The sequence below is a fragment of the Nothoprocta perdicaria genome, unplaced genomic scaffold (genome assembly GCF_003342845.1).
Source record: "Nothoprocta perdicaria isolate Ctin4 unplaced genomic scaffold, notPer1 scaffold_101, whole genome shotgun sequence".
In the NCBI taxonomy this organism is placed as follows: Eukaryota; Metazoa; Chordata; class Aves; order Tinamiformes; family Tinamidae; genus Nothoprocta; species Nothoprocta perdicaria.
In genome coordinates this window covers 1755525-1778996 of record NW_020454106.1, presented here as the reverse complement: position 1 = coordinate 1778996, position 23472 = coordinate 1755525, and the positions used below count along the sequence as shown (strand labels likewise).

Below are 23472 nucleotides of genomic sequence, written 5' to 3'. Positions count from 1 at the left end.
AAACAAACAAATAAATAAAAAGGACGGGCCAGGAGGCTGCCGCGGGACCGGGAATAGGGCGGTAAACGCCGCACGGGGCGCGGGATGGCGGCGGTTGGGACCGGTTCGGGCCGGTTCAGTTTGGGCCGGCGCAGGTGACCGTTGAGCGCGGACCCCCCCCTTCTCCCCCCGCGCGCTGTTCCCTCCGCCCCCCCCCCCCGCCGCAGCCGCCACCGGCCCGACAGGCAGCGCGCGCCGGGCCGCTCCCCGCCCCGGCCGCCGCCGCCACCCGCGCGCTCGGGGGCGATGCCCGCCGTGCCGCGGCGCCTCCTCCGCACGCTCCTCAGCTCCACCTTCAGGATGGGCGACTCGGCCTCCCGGCTGCCCCGCAGAGAAGAAGCGCTGCCCGGACGCAGCCAGAGGATCCAGGTGGCAGGTAGGGACCGGCACCCCCCTCCCCGCCGCTGCCCTCCCCCTTCCCGGTTCGCCCCGGTAGCGGCGGCGGTGACGAGGGGGGAGGCAGCGAGGGCCTCTGTGCGTCCCTCTGCGCATGCGCGCGCCCTCCCCGCCACAGGCGGTGCTTGCCCGCCCTGCTGCGGCGGGGCGCGGCGCGCATGCGCGAGGCACGGGGGGGGGGTGGGAGGAGGAGCAGCGGCTGCGCATGCGCGGGGTGGTTCCCCTCCTCCCCCCCCCCGAGGCGCCATGAGGCGACCGCAATGGAGCAGGCGCCGGGATGCTCCGTTTAGCTCCGTTTCCCCCGTAAACTCATTTTTTTCTTTCCCCTCCTACTCGAGGATACCTGAGGAACATGTTTTTTCCCTGCACAATGCCGTTCCCTGCGGCAGGAATAGCGGTTGACTGCTTGCGGCTGTCCTCTTAGCTGTGCGGAGGGGAAATAAAATGAGAGAGAGAAAAATCCCTTATTTATTTTCAGATGTATATGGCATTTCTGATTATYTTTTTTTCTACTGATGGCCACATTGGTCCATAGGTTTTAAGACATGTTTCCCTGGGCCTTGTTTTTTCTGTAAAATGCAAATTAATAGTGTCCTAATGGTTTGAGTCCTTTTAGCAGTYGTGGTTTTGAAGTGTTTTTGAGCTCTTCAAAAAATCTTGGTAATTCTTTAAGCAATATTTCACTATTTCTGTTTTCATTTTGGGTAAAGCGTGTGCTGTCAGGTAAAGAGCAGCAACTTTGAGTGAAACAACCAATTCTGCCTTCTGTCAGGCTTCCTGGGCACTGAAAACACTGCAAAATCACTATTGTCACTGTTAAATAGTTACTGTAGTGACACATGGATGCTCTCATAACGCACGGTCATTCTTCTCATTTTACAAGGCATTTGTTTATACATATATTTGCTTCAGGCATATAAACTCTCAAAATCTACGAACCTTACGGTTCCTATATACACCTATGAAACACATAAGGTTCCTAAGTGCCAGTGGGAGAACAGTTAATGACTGATGGCATAAACCAAATAAAAGTAGTGGATGAGAGCATAGGACAATCTTAGAGTGCATAGATATTAGCTTAAAATGTTGAAGGTAGCAAGRAGAAAAATGTGTTTGATGTGAAGAAGATGAGGTCTGAGTAGAAACACAGGCAGCCTGGCATCCACCCCACTCCCAGGTCCTCTCTAGCAGGACAAAAATTATTCTGCAGTGCTGCAAAAATTGTACTTATTGCTCAGTTTTGTGGGTTTCTTTCTGGCATATTCCTGTTTTTTTTTTTTAAAAAAGGTCCTATGGGACTGAAGCTCTGCTGTTTGGCATGTCCACCCTCACCTCCAATCTAGTGTCAGCATCAATTTGCTGAGTGTGCTTTCCGTCACATCGTTCATGCTGTTGTTTAAGATATTGAATGAGACTGGCCCCAGCATCAGCTTGTGAGGTAACCTGCCATGCATGAGACATCAAGAGATTGATTGATCACTGCCTTTTGAGTTGGGTGGCCTTCCAGTTTTCAGCATCGGGTGTCTAGCAGGCTGTTCTTCCACCCTATAATTTCTCTTTCTGTACTATACTGTATATTCTGGTCATATTACAATGTTGTCGCGCTCGTTCATCAACACATTTATATTTTTCCCAACCTTTCTTTTGCTACARTTATTTTTGTAGACCAGTGTCCAAGCTGGAGGTGGCCGTGCCAGCTGGGCCAGAGGATAGTCCTGGGTTGTGTTGGCACCAGCTGATGGTTGTCATCTTCTGTGCTGGTCTCTCCTTGCACCTCCTGCACATTGTGATAATTGTGTTGCTCCTCTCTGCGCATGTAGTTCCCAGTGCTCCTGGTTGCTGCTGCTTTTTATGTCTGAGGTAAATAAGGAGCTGATCGTGACTGTCCTCTGCCTCTTGGTACAATTTGCTATTTGGAAGGGGTCTCTCCTGTGTAAATGCAGAGACTACCTCGGGCTGCCTCCTCCTCTGCCGCAGTCCAGAAGAGGGAAAAGAATGACTGGGAGACAACTTTAGGCCCTGCAAAAAGCTAAATGGCATTTCTTTTCCATTTTATCTTGGTGACCAGAGGATTATGTGAGACTCAAACTAGTTTGTGGCTTTTTGTTTGGTTTTATTTTAAGGTTGGTACTGATTTATAGTCTTAGCCTGAGYAAATTACACAGTCGAGCCTTGTATATTATCCTGATTTCTGCAAAGTGACTGGAAGTAGTTGGTTTGTCATACACAGAAAGCTAAATTTCTAGAAGCCAATGAAACCGGGATAAATAACATATATGCTGCGAATTGAAAATCTGGTTGGACTTGCCTGACTGTCAACAAGTTTCTTAATCTAGGACTTTGAGTATTTTTTGCCCTTTTCATTTTTGAAAATTGTCTTTCATGAGATATTTTTATATAATGGTGCAATATAATGTCAAGGTGTGTAGTAAAATGACCTACTATTTATTGCTAATACCTGTCTAGTAGAACTGTGGTTTTTAGAATTAATTTTAGTTAYTATTCTGCTGAAATTTTGGGGTGCTTTTATGAGTAGATAAGTATGTGTTATTAAGATTGTTAAAACTTCAATTGACTGTTTTATTTTATGATTGTGGTAGCGGTAGTAGTCATAGAGTCCTGACAATGTGGTGGTACCTTCTTGTGCAAGACTTGATGTAACACCATACATGTATATTTATATATATACTTTATATGTACATATACACATATTTCATGTTGCATTTAAGATATATATACATGCAGTAGCATATGTATCTGTAGTGCATTAACAGATTTTTTGAGTCCGTCAAGGTGCACGTCATGGGTAGACAGTCTTCCAACTATTTAAATCTATTAAACCGTTTGCATTTTTATTTATAGATTAACTGTGTAGTAATTACAAACTTGGGGGAGGTCATTGTGAACTTTAATCTGACCTTCTGTTTAAAAAGAGCACAACATTTCCGTGAATCAATTCTTACTTGCGTCAGACCATGCTTTCTGGAGAAAACTTTGATTAAAAATGTCCTTTGATCAGGAATCCACTGCAAAATTTTATAAATTGTTCCAGTATTTCATAACTGCCCCCATTAAAAAGTTCATACTTTGAATCAGTTCTGTTTGTTACGTTTTTGTGACGAATCATTGAAACTCTCTGCAGTTTTCTGTGTGAGCTGAAAAGGTCTGTAATATATTTTTGGTGTACACGAGGTTCTTCAGATCATAATTAAAATGCTGGTTTACGTATTTATAAAATGCAAACACTACAGACAAAGAGAAATGAAACAAAGTGAACTTTCATAGTCTGATAACGCAAGTGTGTTTTACGGCCTTTATCACTCTTCTATCTTTTCCTTAAGCTGTCATCAAATAGTTAACATCTTCCTTGAGCTTTACTAGAGATTTTACTATTGATAGGGTCTAATCAGCATTTTCCTGTTTGCGAATCAAAAGATAACGTTCATCTTTTAGAGCTGATTGTTGACAGTAAGCTTGAAAGTGTTTCTGAGTCATTGGTATTGTATCTTATTAGGTTTTTATGAATGGGATTGCATTTGGGTTGACTATTTCACTTAATTCTAAGGCAATGTCTTTCCCATACACGCATTTCCCATTGAATTCATAGAAGCATGTATGAATTATAGAAGCATGTATGAATTATATGTTCTATAGTTATATGTAGAACTAGTATTTCAACTTGGCAAACTCAGCTCCAGGAAAAGTTGTGTTGACTGATTTTTTGCTGAGACAGCAGCACTAGAGAAGGATGTGGCCAGCAAGCATAGGGAATGGAGTTTGGGATAGGGGTCTAGGCCAGTCCTGCTCGTTTTATCTTAGTTTTGTATTCAAATCTAGCATGGAAAAGATCAGCTTCAGTGGCCTTGATACTGTTAATACAGATAGGTGGTTTTTGAGTGAGAGGGAGGAATCAGCTCAACCTAAATTGATTTAAGTTTGGTGCTCAGTAGAGGTCTCTAATGAATGTAAATCAATATAATTACCTTTCTCAGTGGTGCCTAATGAATGGACAAGAGGCAGTGGGCATTGAAATCCATGAAATTTTGAAACCTGCAACGGATCTTCCATAGAGATTTTAGAAGCTCCGTCCTTGGAGATAGGCAAAACCCAACCAGACAGTATCCCGAGCTACCTGTTCTAGCTGACCAGAAGGTTGGGAGGTTGGTCTAGGTGATCTCCAGAGGTTGCTTCAAACCTCAGCGATTCTCTAAACCCACCTATCCATGGTGGTGGAGGTAGTGGCTGTGTGTGTCCTTGCCAGGATCTTCCAGGGATTGTGGAACTCCCTCAGGAACTGGGAGACCTTGGTTCTTGGTGGTCCTCTTGGGGAAGGCTCATTTTGTGGTGAAGATACTAATGGACATCACTACTGAACGGCACAGTCTGATCTTCTGTTATCTGTGAACTGTCCATGTTGTAGAAATCTCAAGTTGATGGCCAAAGAGGCATTTTTTTTTATAAACTGTTTACACTGTCTAGAGCCAGGGAGATCCTGTCCTTTATGCTTATTCCGGCCAAGTATACATTTGGCATTAGCTTTTCATTACAATTTCCCTGAGGTTTGCTGAGATTCAGATCAGAAAGGAGGTAAAATAGAGTATGATTCTTTGCTAGAACACCTCATTCGTGCTGATTTGAAAGGCAACTGGTGAAATCTGTGGTTACAATATCCTTACAGGTATATGTGCAGTGAATTTGCCTGAAAATAGTGCCTATAAACATTTAGCATCCTATGATGCTAATATACCAAGAGCTATTCTCTCTTGCTCATTTTTTTTYCCCCCATTTTTCAGTGTCCATGGTATAGCTAAAAACTGAACGGCTCCATTTTCAGGCGAAATATTTAGCTAAAAATATCTACCATCACTGGAGAAAAAAAAATCTCAGGAATTACTTTTTAAACATTTTGCAATTGCATTTTGTATTTGCATTTTGGAAGGTGCTGCAAGGAGCCGCGAAGGCTGAGTCCATGTGCAGGGTTTTTGCTGCTGCTCGGGCGTGTTTGAGGTAGCAAGGAAGTGAAAAGGTTAGCTATGTACTCCCCATGCATTTAATGCATTAAATGCATACGAGAAATATGCTCCCATATTGCATATGTGACAACATACCCAGGGTGCTTACAGAACTGCCTATCCCATCCTGTGCTTCTCCCAGGCTAACCCTGCGGCTGCTGTGAAACCCTGCGCTTCCTCATCACCTCTAAGCACGTTGCAACCTGAAATGCGACGTCATTCCTCCACAAAGCCTCTCCAGGAGTGGAAAAAAAAGGAGAAAAAAGATAAAAAACGCGAGCAARTCTTGCTGGAGTCCCCGGAGTTGGTGGCGGGCTGCTTAGCATGCTGCTCACGGGCGGCCGCGCGCAGTGGTGCTGCGCAGAGCTGTCCCCGCAGGACTGCGGCGGGCCCGGCCGCGGCCGCAGCAAGGATGCTCTTCCCGGGGGTTTTTCCCTGGCAACGGAGCGCGGGTTGCCGGGAAACGGCAGCGCTCGAGCGAGCCGCAGCCTTCCCCATCGGGCAGCCCCTTGCATGCAAAGCAGCCTCAGGGGGAGGCTCCTCTCACCGKCGGCGGGATTTCGTGCTCTGAAAATTTCGAAAAAATAGAATTTGCAGAGGCTCAGCGCKGGGGATTATGGGCGGGCGCTGCTCGGAGGAATTCTTCTAAATCGTGCAATAAAAGAGGATAATTATTTCTGGGGAAAGGTAGTGGCGTGGAGCATCATCTTCTATAGCTGCGCATTGCTGTGAATTTGAAGAGGGACGTGGCGTGTAAATGCCCCACATCTGCATTCTTAAATACACCTGGCAATTAAACACAAGGCTTGCAACCTCCTAGGTTATGTTTTGCACTGGAGAACATTTTCCATTAGTTGGGCCACGTAGGAATCCTGAGATGCATCAGCCTCCTTTTGCGAATGATTTCAATCCATTTTYTCCTTAGTGGTATTTGTGTGCGCATGGGGTTGACCTGAAGTTTAGCTGGATTGGGAATTTCAACTCTAAAAATAGAATTGAGGCAAACCTCTCATTTTCCTCCGTTGGTCTGCATGCAATAGTTGAAAAGCTTTTGCACTTGGCTACTAAAGATCTAGCCCAAAAACTCCTCCAAAGAGAGGTWGCCTTTGCTGTGTGATGAGTGCAGAGCAACTTACCTGGGTTTCTTTGAAAGCTGAAAGCTCTATTTCATTTATTCCCAGGTAAAAATGTGCAGTTAATAACAGAAGCGGCTCATACGCTGAGGGTTTTGTTTGTGTGACTCATTTTCCTCATCTCTGGTATTCCCAAAATGGCACAATGGAATTATTCAGGGAATAATGTTATTTAATGGCCAGCTCTGTAGTCAATACTCAGTATAAAGTCTTGAAAATGTCTGTTTACCCAAGGAGTTAATTCAGTTGCTCTGAATCACAACTGTCTTTTTTTTTTTTTCTCATTAAATGCCAGTTAAAATTTTATTCTTGCTTTGGTTAATCTTCATATGCACCATTTCTAAAAGAATTTCCAAACTTAGGCTAAATGTGAGGTAAGTTGTTTGCATATCTAACTATAAAAATATGAAAACCCTTATTCTAAATATTGTGGTACAATGGAGGAAAAAAAAGAAGTACAGAATTCAAAAGCAGCACATTTTAATTGATTTTGAAGTAGGTAAGTATGGAAAAGACTTTGCATTTGTTTACTATAAAGCAGATTTAAGATCATTTGAATGTTTCAGTCATTTTCTGTGTCAGTCATTTTGTGTTTGCTTGATGCATAGCACTAACCTTGAATTTTGGAAATTCAAAAAACATAGTTTAATAAAAATACAGAAAACTGAAGTTAAGGCGAGGTACATAATTGTAATTTAAACGTATACATTTTTGACAAACTTTGGTTTTCTGCCATTTTTATTTAGAAATTCATTTGTGCTTTGTGAACGTTGAATTGTTGGGCTTGTAATCTGTGGTGTGAAAGGTACTGCTTTATCTTTGCATGCTAATATTTATTATCTGTAGACTTGGAGTAGTATGGTTACATCTATACATTGCTGTCATCTTGATATCCATAAACCTTTATGATACCTSTGGACTAGATGATCTCCAGGGCTGTTCATCAAGACTGACCTGATGCACAAGGAGCAGAACTGAAATCTCCTCCTAAAGAGGTTGCACTGAAATGACTTTTAATAAATTAACCTGCGTGCATTAGCAGTGCTTCATTTTAGCTGCATCTTCTGCTACAGAGCTATGAGGAGGCAGGTAAAACACAATGAAAGGAAGTTAGAAAAAAACAACAAAAAAAGTTTAAATGTGGGCAGACATTGTTTTTTCACTTAAAAATGTATGTTTACCTAGGAGTAAAATGTTCATTTTTTCACAATTGAGAGCTAGCTGGCTTTATWTATGCATCCAGCAGCATCACCCAGGCAGCTTCCAAAATGGAAATTGAGCTATTAAACGATTAGAACAATTAAATGAGGTGTAATTGTGTTTCATCCGCACACTTTTTTTTCTTTCTAGCAATTATAATCAGTCTGTTGATTATTCCCAATGATGGATGCAGAAATGACCTTACTTAAGTAGCTTCAAAAAGTTGATAAAAATGAGATTGAGGACAGAAGACTGAAGAAAGTTACATTTCCAAATGCTTAATGCCCATCCCCCGTTGGAGACCATGATTATTTTTAATTCTAGTTACATCGTGAGCTGAAAAGCTTGACTACTCAGCCTAATACTCCTGAAACTTCAGAAAATACCTTTTTTTTTCTATTTCTCCCTTCAATACCTGCAAAAATTCAGCAGTTTGGATAGAATTGCCCTGGAGTGTAAGTACAACTTCTGTACCCGTTTAGTAGAATTAACCGAACATCCTTTTTCTCACTTTCCCTTCTTCTGAAGTTAACCATTTCTGTTTTGGAAAAGTGTCTTTTCGTACTGTTGGCAAATGAATTTGATTCCTGGTTAAAACAGTGCGTTGGGCAGTGGATGGCTGCGGGGCAGTGCTTCATACCTTGGTTCTTGCTGTTGAGTGGGTTAATACAGATGTTTTCTTATCAGGTTGTCTGAATTTCTTCGATTTAATTTTACTCCTTGTGCAATTCTTTGCTATCAAATTGCTTCTCAAAGTACCTGGAGATTCTCTTTCGCTGGAGGAAAAAGTAAAGCCATCTTCGGACTTCAATGCTGGGTACTCAACATGGGCATTACAGGCTGGTTTTGTACCTATAGTCCATATATACACCTATATACATATGTTCTGTAAATGTAGATGACTCAAGTCATCTCTGCTGTTAAAGAGCTGAAGTCCTTGGCTCCCCAGGGCCAACTCAAGTTCTCCTCCAGTGTTGGACGTGGTTGAGGAGTCTGCACAAGTCCGGGGCTATTTCCAATAGACAGTTTGATGCAGCCACCCTTTCTAGAGTAGAAGAACGTAGTTATGGGTGGCCTCTTGCTTCACGTTCATGGCAAAGGAACCGTGGTCAAGAAGCAGCCATCGACACAACTTGGGTTGTGCTAAATATTTGGTGAGCAGAAATGCTGATGCTCTGAATTGCTCTCTAGCGTTTAAATGACTGAATTTCTCGTTAAATGACTGAAGTCCTCATTACGGAGTCATCCTTGTGTTCAGCATTTCACACATCAATTAAGACCTACTAACTATTTAATTTAATTTAGCACAATTAAAAGCAAGGTTTTGGAATGAGAGAGGAAAAAAGAGATCATCAAATATGTATCTTACCTGTGTGGTTATATGTGTGCAGACAAAAGTAGGTAATGCTGCTGTAAAAATAAAATCATTCTAGTTTTATTAAATGTAATGCAAATTTAGAAGGGGAAAATGAGAATTACAAATAAAAAATTACTCTCTCCGGGCTGGTGACTGAATGCAGATGAGGAATTCTCAGATACTAATCTATGTAGAACTATTTAAAACATTGAATTTGGAACAGCCTAATTGTTTAAGAAAAACTTGAACACAAGATAAATCAGCTGCTACCTAAATTTTGCTACAAAGCCCTTGCTTAATGCAAAGCAAAGAGCACGTTCTTATTGCATGGGTTGACAAGTAAGAGAGGGCTACCTGGGCATATTTTAGATAAATTCCCTTTTGTAGTAATTTGATTTTTCAGAGCATCCTTATTCATAATCACTACCTATCCGCTTCATTACAAGCCTGTTTTCAATATATCCAGGTTAACTATAAGTAGCTTCCATTATAAATAACTGCTGGTATCTAAAGTGCTCTTTCATGGCGCGTGCTGTAATAGTTTTCCTAAATGACAGGCACAAATGTCTGTGAAGCTGAGCTACTAACATTTTGATTTTTGTAAGTATCTGTTTTTCTCCTGAGATTGGAAAGGAAATTATAAGCTGTTACAGGTACAAATGGGTTTTAAATTTCCATGCAGCACTTACATATATAATGCATGTATCCAAAGCGCTCGGAGTGGCACCAGGTAAAGAGAAGGCAAAAACATTTTAACCTAGAAATGCAAAATCTATTTGATGTGCTCAGAAAAAAAGGCAGGTCCTCAAGAAGAAGAGATTTGGTGAATGTGGGAGACTGACCTGTGCGTTTTGTAGTTTCAAACTGGGGTGCGTGTTGGAAGGTGAGGAGGTGTTGGAGTATATTTCCACCTGCCACAAAAGGGCCACCACCAGATCTACCCTACCTTGCCAAAATAATAAATCATAAATCCTTGTGGTCAAGGCCAAGGCAAAGATCATCTGTGCTCCAGCAAAGGTCCTGGGTAGTCCCTCCAGTAAAACATCATCAACCTGTTGACCGGTCACCTGGAGCTCTTGAGGACCTCATGCAGACACCAGAGGTCCATGTAGATCTACTCCTTCAGATTGCTCACGTGTCTGCAGGCCTTTCTTTTGGTTTCCTTTTATATTTTTTCCCTTTTTGTGTTTGAATGTGCTAATGTCTCCCCTTCAGCTGTTGCTATCTTGCCTTCTCGGCATTAGAAATATGCCTTCTTTTCAATGGTCTTCCTTATCTGCTTATATTGGTCTCCCAGTTATTCACTTATTTATGGATTCTTACAGCTTCCCCAGCATTTGGGKGTTTAATAATAAATAAAAAGCAGAAAACAGGAGATTCATTAGGTAATTCGTTGTTATCATCTCCGAGGAAGAATGGACCGGGTAAAAAGAGCTTTTTCCTGTCACATCATGTACTTGCACCCATTCACAATAAATCAACAAAACATCTGGCTCCAAAAGCGGGCTCTTAAAAACACTCTGTGGAGCCCTCAGAGGAGCTGATTTCATAGATATCTGCTGTGAATGCTGAGAAGTGGTAAGACCAGAGTGGGAGGTAAAGGGCTGATCAGGGCARCCCTGCCCTGACAAAGAGGCACCACTTGGAATGTGATAAGCTCTTAAGAATAAAATATTTTGGAAAATATCATGCACACGCCACGAAGGAGCAGTATTCTAATAATCCAAAGTCTGGAATTGAAGTATTAGGTGGTTTTCATTGATTCTTAACACTTCGGAGGCCTGTCAAGGAAGGCAAAGAGGAAATGAAATTTGCCCCATTAAACCTTCACCGCAAGCAAAGCGAAGTGACTGTTGTTGAGCGTTGAAAGAAGGCAGATTTTTGAGTTATTTTGAGTCTTATTTTTGAGTTCTGCATTAAGAGTTGCTACAGCTCAAGCAAATCGACTGCTGTTTCTGTGCATCATTTTTCCATTTGCGAGGTGGGAGACTGTTCCTTTCAAGTCTGTGGCTTCAGGTTTATAGGCATGCCGTTTTGGTGAGCGATAAGAGATGGACAAATATATAAATAAAGGGGTTTCAAGGCAGAGCAGAATGGGAAGATATCAGGGAGCTTTTAGAGGGACAATTTTGAATGAACAAATTGTTGGAGGACTGGATGAAATACATGAAAGACAGAAAAAAATAATTTGTAATAGACTACTTATGACCCTGCCAGAGATAAATATGTACACGTACTTTTTTCCATTGCAATTTGTAGAAGAAAAGATATATTTGATTGCTAAAATATTATGCAAGAATAAATTTGTGGATTTTTCGTGGCCATCTGGATGTACCTGCTGTCGAAGGACGGAGCYGTGTGTTGTTCTGTAATGGTAAGTCTGACAGTACGGAAAAGAGTCAAGCTTGGAATAGAGATAGGTAGGAAGAATTGGGGGAAAAAAGACAAGTTCAGTGTTGTGTGTTTGAAGCAAATAACATCAAAAGGGAACTCTCAGGAAAATGGCTGGAGATTTGAGACTATTTAAGGAGTTTGGAGTCCAAATTGGAGAAGCTGGTGGGGGAATAAGATGCAAAACAGAGGGGCCTAAAAGGAGGTCACGAAAGCTCAAGGTGTGGAGGGAGTTTTGGGTTTCCTCCCTGTCAGAAGGATGTGGGACTAAGTGAAACGTTAGATTGATCTGCTCTGGAAACTTGTACCTCAGAAGGAATTTTTTATGGGAGGAGAAGGATACAGGACATCACAGTGGGCAGTGAATGCACTTGCAGTGGARGAGAGCAGGGCTGCAATTGCCGAGTATTTAAGAAAAGTGAGAGGGAATTAGGACAGTTACAGTAAACCACAGGTTTGGAGAAATTGCTCCAAGACAGGAAGAGGGGAGTCATTTGTGCAAATTAGGTCCATTATCTACGGAACAGCATATATTGAGATAAAAARTGAGGCTGTTGGTGATGCTGGAAAGGCTCTCGTTCAGCAAAGCATTTGGCTGCTGGGGAATATATCTGGTTTTCCCACTTGCTTTCAGTAGGAATTCTGAAGGAATAATGACATTGTTCATCTCTATAGGAATTACATATTTTGAGGCATGCARTGTTGTCAATACATATAGTTTTGGGGAAAAGGCTAATTAAAAATGAATTTCTAAAAGCAGCTCTTGGAATGGCTTTCACAAATAACCCAACTGGTAGTAACTTATRTGGGATCTTTTTGTTCCCGTGTTGATGCCTGACGGCCTTTCCGAGAAGGGGAATTGCCATCTTAAGAGTTTTCTGGCCAATACACAAAGAGAAAATAAAAGAATTATACACAGATGTACCTTTTTTCAGCCTGGTCTATCATTATGATGTTAGGCYATTACCTACAGCCATTGGGTGGGCGTCTTGGGTTGACGTCTTGCTCATCCATCTGCCTGAGTAGGATCAATTCTAACTCCAGGCAGATTTTCATTTAACCTATTTTTTAAAAGTTTCTATAAGTTSATACTTTCCTATCACACCAGGTAACAGTTCCCACATTTATAATTTTTTTCATATTATTTTTCATAAATGAAACASTGCTTTGGTTTCACTTGCGTGGCTGTGTGTCCTGTTCACTGTAGGTATGCRAAGCAGTTTCCATTCTCCCTTTTAGCACCTTATTTTTAGGTATTCGAAGGCTTCTGGCAATTCTCTTGTCAGTCTTCAGTTCTCTCGATTAAAAAGTGTAGGATTTAGCACTGGATTTAGACTTTAAATTTAGATAACTGTCTATATAGGTAGCTAAACACGGTCTCATTTTGTGAGCGCCTCATATTCATGGYTGTATAGGCATGCAGTCAGTGGACCCTTGAGAAAGGGAAACAATTAAAAATTACTGATAAATTAAGAGATATTGAGCAACAGAACTATCTTATTTGTTTTAACATGGGCATAAACCTTATGCAAAAATACAGCAAATATATCAAATAAAAGCCAAATGACTTGCAGTGTCGCTGCCCAGTCCCATGCAGCCGTCTGGTCAGCCATTAATCCTCTCTCCTAAGACAAATGCAGATCTTTTAAGTAAGATTTAAGACACTGGACTTCGTTAACCTGAGGAACAATGCGTGCTGCCTTGTTAGCGTTCAGGGAGAACATTATTCCTCCTTTTTAAGCCATGTGAACATTATCCTTGGGGGAATATTGCGCGACTAAGTCCCACATAACAGAGGCTCAAAACATCTGGGAATCTATATTGAACCTCTTAATGATTAAAAAAATAAGTAGCATCTGTAAACTTATTAAGTTTGTACATTTAGGGCAGTATATTTTCCGCGTAATTGATGGTGCTCATTAACGTAAGTGCATGTTGTTAAAAAAAGCTGGCATTTTGCCATGGCAAATAACTTACAGAGAAAAGAAAGGGGCTTTTCCCATAATTCTACGCATATGAATTCCCGTGATTTAGCCTGTCCTGAAGGAAGCTACGAGCTTAAGTTGTTAAGTCTTGCAATGCATCAAGAAATTTTCCACTAAATTAACTGTTAATGCWGAGCAGTTTCTCCCCCCAAATGCTACAGCAAGAACTTGGCTTTTGAATTAGCAGCTGACATCACCGGCTTCCACAGATGTGTCGAGTTTGCTAAACATTTTGGGGGGAATTAGCTAGCGGGATTTGGATWTAGTCTTGATCTTAAACTGTTTCTTAATAGCGGTACCCTCGATAAGCACCACTTGATAAGCACTTTGCAGCCTGGAGTTAAGTTAAAATGTACAAGACTTTGGGCTGTGATCTTGCTTCAGATCTGTCCATCTCCCACTTCCAGAGCYTTCCCCTGCCTCTTAAGAGAAGGAAAACCTCATATTATTTTAAGGGGTATTTGGTGCTTATTAAAATCATCCGTACGCCCTCCTTCAAAAGCTTCTTGATTTACTGCAGGTTGTTCCCGTGCTGCACGCAGACATTTTTAGCGAGCAGATTTCTTACCGCTGCGAGCAGCGAATGGCTTCCAGTGCTCCACAAACAGCGAGCAAAAAAAAACCCCAAAATAATGCTATATCCCTGGTAAAAGGTAGGAAACCATGAAATCCATAAGCCGCTTTGGCAGCCGCCGTTCCTGTTGGTGCCAAGATTTGGTTGCTGACCCACAGCTTCCTGTTTTTAAATATATTAATTGCTTCGCAGAGAGCATCTTTTGGAAACAAGAACTCCGACAGCCTGGCACGGGCTGGAGCCCGGCCAAGACTGCGCGGGAAGGTTGCCATGCTGGGAGCGAGCGAGCGGGAGCGAGCGCCGGAGCGGAGGCAAGGAAAAAAAAGGCAAGACTTGGCACAGCTCAGTCAAATCAGCTTCTTTTGTCTGCTCTCTCGGCTTGAGCTTCGGGAAAGAAAACCGTCCTGGGGTACCGAAAAACTCCGAACTTTTTTGTTTTGTTTTGGGGGGGTTTCAAACTTGGAGAGCTTTTCAAGTCTTGGGGGCTGCTTGAAAGCGGTGCTGCGGGAACTGGTGTGCAGTCGGGCCAGTGATAAGAGAAATAAAAGGCTTCTTTAATGAAGCCTCCGCAATAACAGTTTAGGCATGTGGGAAATGCGATAGTTGATTTTTTTTTTTTTGTGTGTGTGTCTGATTAAACTGTGTGAGGGAGACGAGAAACTTGGAAGATTACCGAGGGAATGGCTAAGTTAAAGGGAGAATTTGATATTTTTTTCAACAACAAAAAAACTTTTCATCGGCATGAATATGCTCTAAAACCAAACCTGACCTCCTTCGGAATATGTTCGGAATGAGGATTTCAGCCTTTCTCTCATATAAGCGACAGATATTTAACTTTTGATGGAGCCTCCTTACAGATTTTCATCTGACCTAACAACGAAGTGGGAGTAGAGAGAAAGTTGGGACATCCTAACACAAAAGTAAGTGTGTTCTTAAAGCGACAATATTTCTTTTTGTTGCTTCTCGCTGTCCTAACTCCATCTCCAAGGTCTTAGTGGCTGCACTGAAGACCAGGACAAGCTGAAGACACCCAGCCTATGCCTGAAGGGCAAAATAAGAAATGAGAATATGGATGTTTTGCTGCTGCTTCAAAACATTTCTTGCACTGTATCTTACTAGAGAACATGTGAAACTGCTGAATTTTCTCCTAAAGGAAACCAGAGAAGGAGGAATAGTGACTTTTGCCAAGTAGAGACTATGTTTGAAGACGACGGAGCTGGACTCGAACTGATGACACTGGATACAGCAACTTCAGTTTGTAGTTGCAGTGACCTGTTTGCTGAAAATTGTGAAAAAACCTGCTCCTTTCTCATGCGTGGATTAAAAAAAAAATCTGTGACAGCTGAAGTGTGCATATCTTGGGATTTCAATAAAATTCAAGACCTAAAGATCCACTCTTTGCTTTCTCCAAGAGTGCCAGGATTTTCAGTGAGACAGGTACCTTATTTCGGATTCCATAGGAGCAAATAGCAGGATACTGCCTATTAGGCCTGGATGCGGTTGGATTATGCTACCTCTGCTTTGGCAACCAGCATTATTATTTCAGAGAATAACTAAAAACGATAGATTTTAACGGATCACCTTCACTGAGAGTAAGTATTATACTCTCTTTAAAAAGTAGATTTTTCAGCTTGTAAGATTTCTGCAATTTCTGCCCTGCTGCACAAGAACATTTCCCTACTTCTCATGTGCTGAAGGAAAGCAAGGAACAAAACACTAATAAAGCATTTTAGCAGCAATGTGTTTTTGTTTTCAGTGCCCATCACGGGATCGTGAATACCAGGCTGCTAGAAATAAGTGGCCTTTTTAATGTGCTGGAAGAACTTGGATTGCTAAATATTACATTGGCTTCATAGCAAGGTGAATATTTGAGCTGTGTCAGGGAACCTCTTGGCAGGTACGAAAGGTAAATGCTTTTGTGATTGCCTTTGGATTTACTGAACTCGTTTTACGGGGTTTTATTAATGATTTTTGAAGGTGTCTCCATTGAATGCTGTGCTTGGCTTTTGAGAATAACAGTGCTGTCTTTTTAAACTGTTAGGAAATGCTGTATTCAACAGATAACGTGTTGAAAAAGGTACTTTTTGGGGAGGGRGAAAGAGCTGGGTGAGTCCAGTTTTGCTTTCTGTGTAGTTACCCACTCCGTGGTTCATTCCTGCACAGGCATTAACATGGSACGGGGCTGGGGAAACGGGGAGCTGTGCTCGAGCTTAACTTTGCAAGCACAACAGGGTAGGAAGTTGGTCTGTGCCCAAGTTTTGCAGTGGGTTTCTTCRTCTGTATCTTAGAAATTGTGTGCAGTCTCAAGGCATGGGCTTTCYAGTTTATTTACCAATCTTTAAAACAAACTTTTAGTGGACATGCCTATTAAAAGTTAGGATGCAATGCAAAACATCAATCGTGGTGCTTTTAAGTGAAAACAAGCTCTGAATATTAGAAAAATAAGCATATTGCTCTTCTTAGTGCTCATTCATAAACGATTTCTCAGGTTTTTAAACACGATCAACATGTGGGTCCTTGCAATGCACTTGCAAACAGAAATATCTTTTCCAATGGTCTGAATATATATTGACGCTCATGTTATTTTGAAAACAGTACTGTAGTTTTGAACATACTCTTTATGTTCARCATTTCTAGTCAATAGATTCTGGCTTCCTAAAGGAGACCATTGCAGATTTCCCTTGGCCTACATAATAAAGTATTTATTTCTTAAAACCTTCCCTTTTAAAGGTTCATTTTAAGTGCTTATATTTGGAAAATACCCCAGCTGGACAAACKGCAATCAAAACCTGAATAGCATAATTTAAATTCTTGGTTTCAGAATGTTGATTGGGCTGTGTGAAAATTTGATTTGTTAGTGTAATTGGACATGGTTTATTACGGTCAGATATTTTACTTAGGATCAGTATCATAATTCGGAGTTTTCTGGGTACTTTAATCAGATTATTTGACATTGCTGTTCATTTATGATTCCCAATCATTGGTTGGATAATTTAAATAACTTCAGCTTAAGTGAGCCATTTCTGTTTATTTTTTATTGATTAATTAATAAATATTGTGAATTAAATTGTTCAATTCCATAAAGTAGCATACTTCATTGTGGAGGTAAGGATTAGGGTTTAGGATTTAACTTAATTTTTCTTATTAAATTAAAGAGACATAATATTATTTCACATAGCAGCGTTGTGTTTGATACTGCAAAGGGCCTGCGTCTCATCTCATGTGTATGTACTAGTAATATATAAATGAAGATTTTTCCYCTCTGTTTACACGTATCTAGGTAGAACGAGATCAAAATAGGACTATGCTGGCTCAGTTTGTGCCTTTTATGTTTACAAAAGCCATAAGCCATTTTTAACATATTTAAAAGTGATTTGTTGAATGAGCGYGTGCTATACACCAACACGTATAGGACAAGAAAGAGATGAACAATTTCCTAAATAGGATTGTGAAAGAATAATGCAAATATTAACATACAGCATGTACAAATTTGGCATGGAGTTTTAGCTAAAATTTTTAATTAAAATTATTTTTTTTTTAAATAAGGCTACCTGTTTGCATGCTGGGTTAGACTCCCAGTGCTGCATATTGGCCTAGCTTTGCCAATGTTGGTTATCTTTCACTCATTTATTAACCTTTATCTGTGCCATAGGAATTTTGATCAAAATATGATTCTTTTCTGATACTATCTATACTATCTACCCTTAYGAAAAGCTTTGAACTGCTGGTAAACTTTATGGAATGATGTTAAGGAGTTTGGTCTATGGAGCACAGAAAATACAAATATTAATTCTTAATGTTTTAAAGTTGTMCTAAGATGACTGTATGGTCTGTTATGTTCATTTATAGTATAGATGTATGAATAACCTGCATTTGTTTAGGGCTTGGTTGATTCTGACAATCTGGTGGAAATTACTGTAGAGATTGTAAAAATGGTAGATGGTTGTCTTGATATGATGGACATCCATGGTTTCCCAGTTGCTTTCCCATATTGAAATTATCCCCATCATATGTCTGTATTCCTCTACGTGGCTGTAGTCATTTTTCCATATTTTGCTGATGCTGTGGAAATGTAAAATGTTTGTGTCTTCTCTGACAAAGAGGGAGCATCCCTGTTAATGCAGCTGAAAGCTTCAGGAGTCTCCACCTTGTGTTGAGTATTGGTTCCTTTTATGTTCAATAATATGCCAATTATTGCAGTGAGAAAAATCAGAGAAAATATATGGGCTGCTGTGCATTTTCTCTTGTATGTCATGGAGATGCTGGGACTGACCTGGCGACCTGAACTGAATGCTATTTTCATTGCAAGGGGATGAATATGCAAGAAATTTCCATTATCATCCCTTCTTTCCCCGGGTTAATCGTCTCATTTTCTTGTATATTTGGCAAGACCAAGCAGAACTCTCCTTGATTTCTCCAATTTCTGTAATTTCTTTTATCTGCAATTTCTTTAGCTAGGTGATTTATTATTATTATTATTATTATTATTATTATTATTATTATTATTATTATTATTATTATTATTATTATTATTTACTTAGTATACGACAGGTTAACTTAGCCTTTCCTGGGTTCTTTTTGGTTTTAAGCCTTGAGAAGACATAAAGAAGCCTGAATCTTCCCTAGTGGTTTATACCAGAGTGACTCCTGTGTTTTCCACCTCCTATGCCAGCACAAAGCCCGTTCAGTAGAAGAGAACGGGAGTGACATTTGGAGATGAATTGACTTTTCTTTGTCAATAGATTGATATATAACAAGTTGTTCAGGGACATGGAAACCCTCCTGTGTGTTGTGATCCTCAGATATTGGTCCCAAGACACACTCTGCCAATCCATTCTCAGCTCTGTGATCTGTCACGCGTCTGAAATCAGATTTTTTCTTTTTTTTTAGTCAGCTGTCTTACACTGTGCAGGTCCTTCATTTGCAGCTGCTATCAGTTACATCTACAGGAATCCTGAAGAAAATATTGGCAGCTCATACTAAAACTTAATAACCCAAGCAGTGAAGCAGGAATTGTGAATCTCAACATCTGTCTTACAGTGAGAGCATTGCCATTTCTGTTGACCGTAAACATATCATAAAGCGTCAGTATTTGCAGTCTCAACATCACAAGTTTTTGTTTCTGCTTAAATTGAGAGAAACCTGCAAGAGAAGAAGGAAAATACAATTCCCTCCTTTTCATTTTTTTTCTATTAAGATAAAAGGTAGCCTTGAACACTTTTGTGCATTCCTAGATACATTGGAATGGCTTAATTTAAATTTCTTTCTAATTGAAAACCTCATATATAATATCATTTTCTTGGCTGTATGAGGGGACAGTCTACACACAAGGCTACTTCTACTCTGTCCCATTATTGTTATGCTGTTTGATGATACCAGCCCATAAGCTCAGATCCAGAAGAGCTTCAAAGGAATATTGACTCCTTTTGAGAAGAATATAGAAAACTCCCTCCCTTGAAWTTCAGGGTCTAGATTTTCTTCTTCATCCTGTTGTTCGTGTTTGGTTGTTCATGCAGTCCTATGTGTAGGGCCCTTGTAGAGGTTGAAAGAACTCTTCAAGTCTTAAGCCAACCTTTATTGACCTCCAGTCTACTTTTGAGTTGATCTCTATGCCCTTTCCACCATTCTATTATCCACCTTCATCAGTGACTATTCTTCACCTGGCTCCAATACAACCTTTATTAGCAAGGTAAGATATGATGTTGCAGACCATAAGGAGACTACAGCTAGAAAGAGAAATGGAACATTTTTAAAAGAGACTCTACAAATTTCCTTTTCATGAGCCATAAAACAGCAACTCATCAGAAGTTGATATTGATACGTTCCCGTTATTAGCGGATATCAGAACAGCCTTTCAGGAAAATAGCATATATATCCCAATAAAATCTGGGGATTCTAAGTCTTAATGCCAATACCTACTGCCATTTTAGATATTCAAGGCTCCCTTCAGATGCCTTCATGGAGCTGGTAGGTACGATGTAGGTCATATAGGAGACCTGGGCTCTTTGGGAGTTACAGCTGAGCCAGATGAAATTCCTTGGGGCACCTGAAATGGTATTAGGCATTTGCAGTTGCCTCTTCATTGWTTCACAGATTAAGGCTTAAGACATTTTGTAGAGATTCTTTTTCTCTCAAGTATTTCATTCCCGGTGCACATCTTCAGGAGAAGCATATGAATAACTCAGGGGGAAGGAAGTCATTCTGACTGCCCCCAGAGAGTTATCTATTCAGAAAAATATAACTTATTGTAAAATAGTGATAGAAATTCTTGGAGTTTAACACTATAGGACTGACAGTTTTGCCCTAGATTAGCCAGAATCCCCTGATAGAGAAATCTTCTCCAAGAAGTGTACTGACACCTCACAGGCTTGTTTTAGGTAGAAACCCATTTGTAAAGAAGTAGCATGGAAAGAAGACAGCTCYTTTACTAGGAATTATTATTTTAAGACTTCTATTTACATTAGGTACCTTCTACTCTACTGTCTACATAGTGTTAAGTATCTACAGTTTGGGAAGTGGAACAGAGGGAGCAATGCCCTGGATTATTTGCTTGTTTATTGCTTCTATATGTGGACTGTACTGTCCTGCACAAAATCTGTTTTTCTAGGCATTTTTTTCAGATTAAATTGAATGTCATAAGCATGCAATGAAAAGAGTTGTGGATRTGAAAATATATGTAATTTCAAATGACTGAAAATGAAAAAATGATAAGCGACACCTAATATTATTCCCCAATGATTTCTCATATTATATGACAATAACTAAAATGAGTTTTCTGAGCTTCTTTCCATTGTCGTCTTGGTTCTTAGCAAATCTTTTATTCTAAGAAATAAATGTTGGCTAGAATAGAAGTGTCAGAAAAAACAGAGTGCTGGAGGAAGATGTGTGGGCAGTATGTGAGACTACACTCCAATTTCTGGAGATGCTTTATTTTTGTTCCTGTTGGTTCTACTGTTGATTCTGTTGATCCTGTTGAATCCTCTTGAATCTGCTTAGCTTATTAGTTGGGTATCTTCTGACTAGCAGTGTCCTTGGAGGCAATACTTGCTGCCCGTGCTGCCTTGTGATGCCATTTGAGAGCCAAAAGGTGAAATGGTTCTGCCTGTGTCTTGTTCCCYTGCTGATGACCAAGCCAACAAAAACAAACTTCTCCAAATCTCCAAATCAACCATTTTTGAATGTCAAATTCAAATTTTCTGTGATACACATCTCCTTGAGGAGTTCCTTCTAAATTTGGGAAGGATAAGTTCTGGATCCATCTCTTGCCTTCCAGGGACCCTGGAGGGTTTAAGCCCTTCAGTTGGACATTGCRTCTTATAAGTTTTGCATCTTATTTTGAACTGAAGATATCCTTTTTGTCAACACTTCGGTGGGAGTTTACAGCAAATACTTGGTACCCARGCACAAAATATTTCATTTTAGCAAGAAGAGGGATTCTGAGAGGTTGCCAAGATCATAAGCAACCTCATCGAGAGCCAGGCATCTGAAAGCRTGAATAGAATTAATAGTGGCTTGGAAATTACTCTCCAAATTCTCCCAAACTAAGGAATCCACTTCTGCTCTCAATAAAATTCTGGACCTGCTGTTCATGACAACTTAAATCTTGGACTCTGAGACAATAAAGACATAAGAGGCAATTTCCTAAGCTCATTTGTGGAGAGAAGTTTCCTCTCTATCACCAAGCACTTATGGGAACCACCCGAAAATAGCACCCTAACTCACACTGACACACATCAAGGCCACAGAATTATTCCTTGCCTGTTGTATTTAGTGTGTCTTCAAAAGTGGCTTCTCCTGGTTCTTTTTGTCTCCTTTGAGTATTGGTTTGCAAACTACCAGAGAGTTTGCAAGGGCTAGACTTGCCAAGTTGGAGAAGACAACTGTTCCTGTAACTGTTCCTGAAGAAATGTAAGGAAGGTGTTTTAGGAGCCTCTCCAGGGAGTATTCGTGGTGATGCCAGCTGTGATAAATGCGGTTGTAATGGAGACTGGAACAGCCACTTCATCCTTGGTTCTCAAAACCATGCCAGAAGCCTGCCAGGTGTAGCCCCATCCTGCAAGTTGTGTATCTTCACAACTACTCTACAGTTGTGATGCATCTGAGGTACTTTTGGTGTCCTCTTCTGATGCTTTTAAGCTCATGGTTCTTGTTTTCTGTTGTGTGTCCAGTGTGGTCACTTATTATATATTTATTTAATGTATTTTTTAATAACTTCCAAAACTATGATTAGACGTATGAACTCACAGCATTGGTGAATTTTTACAGTAAAGCTATGYTGTGCCAGTGTAATGTTTTTCCTTACAGATAGATCCATGCTTTTCATGTATAATTCCCTCTAAGCTACTATAACACATTTTTGGGGTAGATTCACCCGAAAGGGAAAAGTTAAAAGCTGATATATTGTCCTGAATGAGCAAGTTGAAGCAGAAGAGACAATATAATCCCTGCACCACCGTCTCTTCTTCCAATTTGCAGGAGGCTATTGCGGTACTTACTGCTCTAGTTGGGAAACATTTTTCTTGTTATTTAATTCAGATACTGACATAACGAGTGCTCTGCCGTAATGAATATTTGATGCAGTTATGTTAATGTAAATGCACAGCTACCTCGCCGCTTCTCTCCAACCTTTATGACTTTTTAGGAAATAATTTTGAGAGCGACGCGGTTTGCATCGGGATGAAAAGGGAGGATATTTTTATGGACACTTAATTAACAACCTTCCGCGCTGGTTTTCCCATGTGGTCTTGTTTGTTAGGAAGATTTTAACGTGGAAGAGCCTCACTAGTCTTTCAGGAGAGGATTGGGCTGGGATCAATATAATAAGACAGCACAGGAGTGCAGAGCTTACTCTTTGTTTTGTTTCATGGCCAGTGGGCAAGAGGCAGGCAATAATGCTGTATTCTATATGGTTAATGCTTGGCAGGCACATGATTATATCTAGGCATTAAGTTTGTGTTTGGCTTCCTGGAAGAGGGTCTGTATGAGTAAATAGGGCCCAAACTGGGCTCTGCCATTTGCTTGGTCATTCCAGCCGTAGGGAACAGCTTGGAAAAACACAGATTTTAAGATGTTGGCAGYGCGTTTCTGGAAAAAATAGGGTCCAGGTGGGAAGAGTTGAGAGGAGAGMAGTGGTAGAGGTCGGAGGTCTAGAAAAGTCCATCAGTGAGATGCAAATTTGATTCATTTGGCCTCAGGAAGAGAAGCCTGAGGAGAACATGATATCAGCCTTCAGCTGTGTAGAAGGCTGCTGCAAAAAGCTGTGTAAAAGGTAAATTGGACACAACAACCTGTTCTCCCTGCTCTCCATGGCTGTGGTGAGCAAGGCACAGTGATCTTAAGCACTGAAAAAGAGTTTCARGTTAGATATTAGGGAAAAGTTTCTAAA

The 23472-nt window shown here is 40.7% G+C and overlaps 1 protein-coding gene across 2 annotated transcripts in view; it reads left to right on the top strand.

The window, feature by feature from the left end:
- Window positions 1–285: 285 nt before the first annotated feature.
- MSRA (methionine sulfoxide reductase A) overlaps window positions 286–23472 on the top strand; it is a 229153-nt gene continuing 205966 nt past the window's right edge. The window contains exon 1 of one of the 2 annotated variants that reach the window (XM_026040882.1): window positions 286–415. In XM_026040882.1, coding sequence (XP_025896667.1) covers window positions 286–415 — 130 coding nt within the window. Of the gene's footprint in view, window positions 416–14585; window positions 15680–23472 lie in introns of those variants that run through there. The other variant, XM_026040887.1, reaches the window with a different exon arrangement.